This window comes from Myotis lucifugus, unplaced genomic scaffold (genome assembly GCF_000147115.1).
Source record: "Myotis lucifugus unplaced genomic scaffold, Myoluc2.0 scaffold_778, whole genome shotgun sequence".
Lineage (NCBI taxonomy): Eukaryota > Metazoa > Chordata > Mammalia > Chiroptera > Vespertilionidae > Myotis > Myotis lucifugus.
Window position 1 is genome coordinate 125,951 of NW_005871826.1, and position 6,000 is coordinate 131,950.

Genomic DNA, 6,000 nt, shown 5'->3' on the forward strand with positions numbered 1-6,000 from the left:
GACCGTAACTAATCACAGAGTGGACTTTTCCCAACTCACTGTATCTGCTGTCTCCCCCCCACAGCGTCCCGACAGGCGAGTGCAGTCAGAACCAATGGGGTCCTGAGGCCTCCCGGGAAGAAGGCTGTGGTCACCTGCCAACGGCTGCCCAGTCTCATGCCCTTTGAAGTCTCAGGCTGGGGTGGGGGCACTGGCCACCTCAAAGGCCTCATTTATAGGCCGGAAATGATAGCATCCCTGAAGTGTGGTGGGCAGGGCTGGAAGGCAGCTCTTGGGGGCGTGGAGCAGCAGTGGAGCCCTGGGAGGTGTGGCAGGGACCGTGGACTCTCACAGCTGCTGGGACCACCTTCCTGCCACAGCACAGCCTCATGTTCCTGCCCTGGGGCCCCCTGGGGTCCTCCACCAAAGGGTGGGAGGGGGTGTGCGGTGGGGCCCGTCCTGTGCTGCTGCCTGTGGAGCTTGGAGAGGCCCGTCATTCCATCCACACCTGGGAGTGGGGGCTGCAACCTCCAGAAACGCACCTGGTCCCCCTGTGGAAAGTGGTTTGGCCGAGCTACCAAAGCAGAGATCTGCCTCGGCCACGGAATTCCTGTGTCACCCAGAGGGACGCCTGGCTGCTCACCAGACACGGCAGGAGCGCCCAGCGGCACTGTGATGGGTTGGGAGCTGCCCCGATGACCAGTGTGGTTGGGGGTCTCCATGCTGAGGAGGCACAAACCTAGCTCAGGGCCTCCACCACGCTGCGTATTTATACGGTGTGTGCTGTACCTGTGACGTGCTTCAAAAAAGGAGGGGAGAGCTTTGTACCATAAGTTGTGCGCTGGAAGGAGTGATTAATATTGATAAGTGGACATCAGTGTGTGCTCATATGGGCCCGTCAAGCCATCTGGCAGCCGGTGGACGGGAAGGAATGAGCAGGGATATCATAACTCAAAGAACAGACCTGCTCGGCCGGGTATCTCAGTTGGTTAGAGCATCATCCCCATACACCAAGGTTGTGGGTTCGATCCCCTGGTCAGGGCACGTACAAGAATCAACCAGTATCTGTAATGCTTTCAACAATAAAAATAAAAATTTTAAAAAGCAACCAGTGATTGCCTAAATAAGTGAAACAACAAATTGAAGTTTCTTTCTCTTCCTTCCTCTCTAAAAATCAATTTAAAAAAGAAAAAGAAAAAACACAGACCTCCCCAACTCCCTCCCGGCCCCATCTCCGCCGCCAGCCACTTATCTTTCTGGTCGCCTCACTGTCCCCTTCCCCTTCTGCCTCGGCCTCCAGAGCAGGGTTTGTGGTCACAGGTGCCATCAGTGAGGAAGTGCTGGGGTGGCATGAGGCCAGCGCGGTGCCCACGGGCACTCTGGGCCCGTGTTCCCACAGCGGCCACGTGGCTGGAGACTGAGGTCTGTCTGGAAGTGGCTCCTGGCTTGGAGCCTGTGGTGTCCTTCCCCAGAACAATGGGGCTGCCGGCAGCTCTGTCCGAGCCCCCCCCCCCCCCGATGACACAGCGTATCTTCCAGCCCATGGGCCAGGCTGTCCTCGGGCAGCACTCAGCAAAGGGACTGGGGGGCCTGGGGACGCGCTGCCCTCAGTGAACATCTAACAGGGAGTGGGGGTGGACGGCCAAAGGCCAAAGACGCTTCCGGGCAGAGCAGCATGGGCTGGCCTCAAGAACCGGAGGCCTCCAGGAGGTGGTGTTTGCCACGGGCCTGGCGGAGGGTTTGCCTCTGGCAGGTCAGGTCGAGAGGACACCCCACACAGGCGCCTGGAGCCGAGGCCTGACTGGGCGCTGGCTGGCAGAACACTGGTGACGCTGCAGTGGCTGTGAGCAGGAAGGGGAATGTCGCTGTGCCCGGAGTTGGGGCCTGGGAAGCCGCCTGGTGGCAGCAGGGGTGCCCAGGGTGCTCTCTGATGAATCCCCGGGCACACGCCCGTCATGTGGCAGCCCTCAGGAGGAGGGGCTGAGCGGACGACGTGAAGCATGTAGAGAAAGGCTCCATTCTTCCTGGACCGCAGTCCTGCCTGGCCTGGGAGGCAGGAGGCATAGAAATGTGAGGGCCTGAGCGACCACACCCCAGGGGAGAGGTGGGGAGTGGACCGAGGGACAGAGGGTTGGTGCTGCGGAGCTTGGGGTCCTGGCTGGGAAGTGACCAGGTTGGTCGAGAAGCGGGGGCACCTGGGCTAGCATCCGTCCAGCCAGGGAGAGGGTGAGTGTGAGAGGGCCCCGGGGGTGCATAGGGCCCCACTGGGGACACCATGAGCTGAGCGGATGCCCGTCGCGGGAGGCCCCTTCCTGCTTCCTGGTGGGACTATGCTGGCACAGGGCCCCCAGAGGAGGCTGCTGGGCATCCTCAACTCCACCTCCCCAGCCACCCCCCACCTCGGGCTGGCCCCCAACCAGACGGGCACCTGGTGCCTGGAGGTGTCCATTCCCAACGGGCTCTTCCTCAGCCTGGGGCTGGTGAGCCTGGTGGAGAACGTGCTGGTGGTGGCCGCCATCGCCAAGAACCGCAACCTGCACTCACCCATGTACTTCTTCATCTGCTGCCTGGCCGTATCGGACCTGCTGGTGAGCGTGAGCAACGTGCTGGGCACAGCCGTGGTGCTGCTGCTGGAGGCGGGTGCGCTGGCGGCCCAGGCCACCGCAGTGCAGCAGCTGGATGACGTCCTGGACGTGTTCATCTGTGGCTCCATGGTGTCCAGCCTCTGCTTCCTGGCCGCCATCGCCGTGGACCGGTACATCTCCATCTTCTATGCGCTGCGCTACCACAGCATCGTGACGCTGCCCCGGGTGTGGCGGGCCATCGCGGGCATCTGGGTGGCCAGCGTCGTCTCCAGCACCCTCTTCATCGCCTACTACGACCACACGGCCGTCCTGCTCTGTCTGGTCAGCTTCTTTGTGGCCCTGCTGGCGCTCATGGCGGTGCTGTACGTCCGCATGCTGGTGCAGGCGTGCCAGCACACCCGCGGCATCGCCCGGCTGCACAAGAGGCAGCGCCCTGCCCCCCAGGGCTTCGGCCTCAAAGGGGCTGCCACTCTCACCACCCTGCTGGGCATCTTCTTCCTCTGCTGGGGCCCCTTCTTCCTGCACCTCCTGCTCATCGTCCTCTGTCCTCAACACCCCACCTGCCACTGCATCTTCAGGAACTTCAACCTCTTCCTGGCCCTCGTCATCTGCAACACCATCGTGGACCCGCTCATCTATGCCTTCCGAAGCCCGGAGCTCCGGAAGACGCTCCAAGAGGTGCTGCAGTGCTCCTGGTGAGGGCGGTGCCCGAGGGCTCAGGCCAGGTGCTGGGCAGAGGGGGTGGCAGTCACTTGCCAGAAAGGACGGGCTAGATGATCTCCAAAGGTGTGGGCGCACGGACCCTCTGGGCCAGAGAGGCATCAGCAGAAAATCTCCAGGAGTTGTGGGGGATGCAGGAGGCTGGGGAGATGGGGCCACGGGCACAGGGCAGGCCTGGGCTCCTGGACAGACACAGCCCACTCGGGGAGACGTCCACCTGCACCCAGAGATAGGCGAGGACCCACTGGGCCCCCGTCCATGGGGAGGAGAAGTCCACGGCTGGCAGAGCGCCGCTCTCTCGATGAGGACCATAGGAGAAGGGACTGTAATGAGCAGGACCCGGCCTCACAGGGAAGGAGTGAGGTCCTGTCCCCGGCAGAGAGACGTGTCCGCAGGAACCGTCGTGGGCATGGGGCTGATCTCTTCTCGGGCTCATGGTGCTGGAGAGCTGGGGGCTCGGCCCATTTGTTTGCACCACACATGCCCCTCAGTTAGTGCCTGCCACTGCCTGCTCAGGCCGAGGCACAGCCATTAGTTCGAATCAGTGACCAGCACCCAGGGTCACAGGGCCGGGAAGCGTCTGGGAATAAATGGTGTGCTTGGAGCAGCTCCATTGCCATCTACACTGGCTCATTCCAAAGGTGCTTGAAGCTTGAGGGTGGAGGAGCCGTGGAGGGGCCTGGTGGGAGTGATGAAGGGGGAGGAGAATATCCCAGAACCCCCGAAGGACCCAGCATGCCTGAAGCCCCAGCCCAGTTGCACCTGCTCTGATGCTGTCTGCCTTCTCCGTGTATGCGAACCCGGCCTCAGGCAGCTGGAGGGCGGAGTCCTGCCCCCAGGCACCTCTATGGAGAGGAGGCTGAATGGTCCAGGCTTCCCTCAGCTGCAGCAGAAGCAGGACCTCCGTGACCCACTGTGACCTTGGCCGGAGCACAGCGGGCCTCACCTGCTCTGGGTCACCCCAGGGGGTCCAAGGTGCAGGGTGGGTCAGGACTGGGGTTCTCGTTCCTCCAGCACTACCAGCCCTGGCAGATATTTGAGGCAAGGCCGCCCAGAATGGGGCGAGGCTGTCCAGTGGCTGCAGGCGGTGTCCCTGGGATTGGTATCTGGGGTGGCCCTTGCTACACGGTGTTGAGGGCCCTTGGGTCCTCCCTGTGCTAAAACCCTGGGCCTCTTTCTGGGGAGCCACTGGTTCCTCCAGACGCCGAGCATGCAGTCAGCCCTATTCCTGGTACAGGCTCAGTGGAGGTGAAAGTGATGGCGTCAGCCAACTCCCAGGTAGTTCTAGATGCATCTGCAGCCGCCTGACCAGTCCCCACCTCACCCGTGCTGGCAGCTCCAGCCCTGACTGTTGGCCTTGGTGCTGGGAACTGGTTCCCGGCAGGCCCAGCCTTTGCTGGAAGATGGACAGGATGGTGAGTCAGCCTTGAGCCCTCTGGGGATGGAGGGGGAGCCAGCCTGGTCCGATGCCATTCCACAGGGAGGCCAGCCGGTGACGGGTCCTGGCCTACAGGATGCTGCAAAGCTTCTGCTGCTCAGACAGGGAGGCACAGCCGGCTCCAGGGAAGAGCCAAATGCTCACCAAGGACCCCCTGAATGGGGACAGGGCGGAGCCCCAGTGGCCAGAAGCCAACCACAGGAAGCCACCTCATGGACACTGTGGGGGAGGGGCTTCTCTTGAGAACAAAAGACCCACTTCCAGGCTTGCCAAACTGGGGAGCTTCGAGAGGGCGGAGAGAGGGGCCTGGACACGGCCACACCCCGCCAGGCCCCTCCTGGCACACACTCCGGACACAGGTGTGCCCGAAAGCTCGCTCAGCCGACTGGGTGCCCTCCTGGAGGATTTGTCCCTGAAACATCAGAAGGACCTGTTCTAAGGCGTCTTCACGTGGTGTCTGAGCCCCGGAGAACAGGAAGCCGTGGTTCTGTGTGTGTTGTGTGGTGGTGTCTGTGTTCACGGGAGGGTCCCCTCCCGGCTCTTCCGACAGTGGGCCCTTCCCCAGTTTTCCCTGCAGGAACCTGCACCTGGTGCACACACAGCTCCTACACGCGCCCCTCCCCCCACTGCCTTGGCCCCACGTGGACCAAGGGTCCAGACCCACAGGTGACATCAGGGAGTAAGAAAGGACTGCACACCCCCACTCTGTCGGCCCCTCGCCTGGTGTGTGTCCTCATGACAGTTCCCGGCACAATATTCCCTGAGCAGTGCTACCTTCGGGGGGACGGGGGAGGGGGGACGCACACAGCAAGGCCCGTGTGTAATCTGCGGCAGCGGCGGGGGAGGAGGGGGTGGCTCCCCCACTGCAGAGGGGGCCAGCGAAACTCACAGCCACAGCCGCAGCCGCCGCAGCCCTCCCGCACCCACAGCCACTCTGACTCCGGATTTCTCAGCCCTGCGCTGGCTGCTGGGCCTTTACCTGCCCCCCACACCCCCACCCCCCATCCCAGCCCCTACGGGGTCCAGAAGAGCTCGAGTACCTTGTCGGCCCCTCGGGCACAGACAGGAGCGGGGAGGCGTCCACCTCACCCATTGGGGTGGGAAGAGGGGGTCGGTCCCTAAGCGGGTGTGGGGAGGTGAGACCCTCCTGGCAAAGCCGGTGGATCCGAGGGGGAGCCGGGGCGGGGTCCAAGGACCCAGGGCCTTCCATTGTCCTCCCCGGGAGCCCGCCAGCCCCTCCTTTTCGGGTGAGCGGGTCCCCAGCCCCGCGCCAGCCGC

General features: G+C 63.1%; 1 protein-coding gene across 1 annotated transcript; it reads left to right on the forward strand.

Moving 5' to 3' along the window:
- The first annotated feature begins 1,543 nt into the window (after positions 1 to 1,543).
- On the forward strand, positions 1,544 to 4,691 carry MC1R (melanocortin 1 receptor). The gene has a single exon (XM_023746981.1). The coding sequence runs from the start codon at positions 2,268 to 2,270 to the stop codon at positions 3,261 to 3,263; it is 996 nt and encodes a 331-aa protein (XP_023602749.1). The 5' UTR covers positions 1,544 to 2,267; the 3' UTR covers positions 3,264 to 4,691.
- The last annotated feature ends 1,309 nt before the right edge of the window (positions 4,692 to 6,000 follow it).

What these genes read in the sequence shown, in the direction of transcription:
- MC1R (XM_023746981.1), top strand. Translation starts at nt 2,268, where the DNA reads ATGCCCGTCGCGGGAGGCCCCTTCCTGCTTCCTGGTGGGACTATGCTG.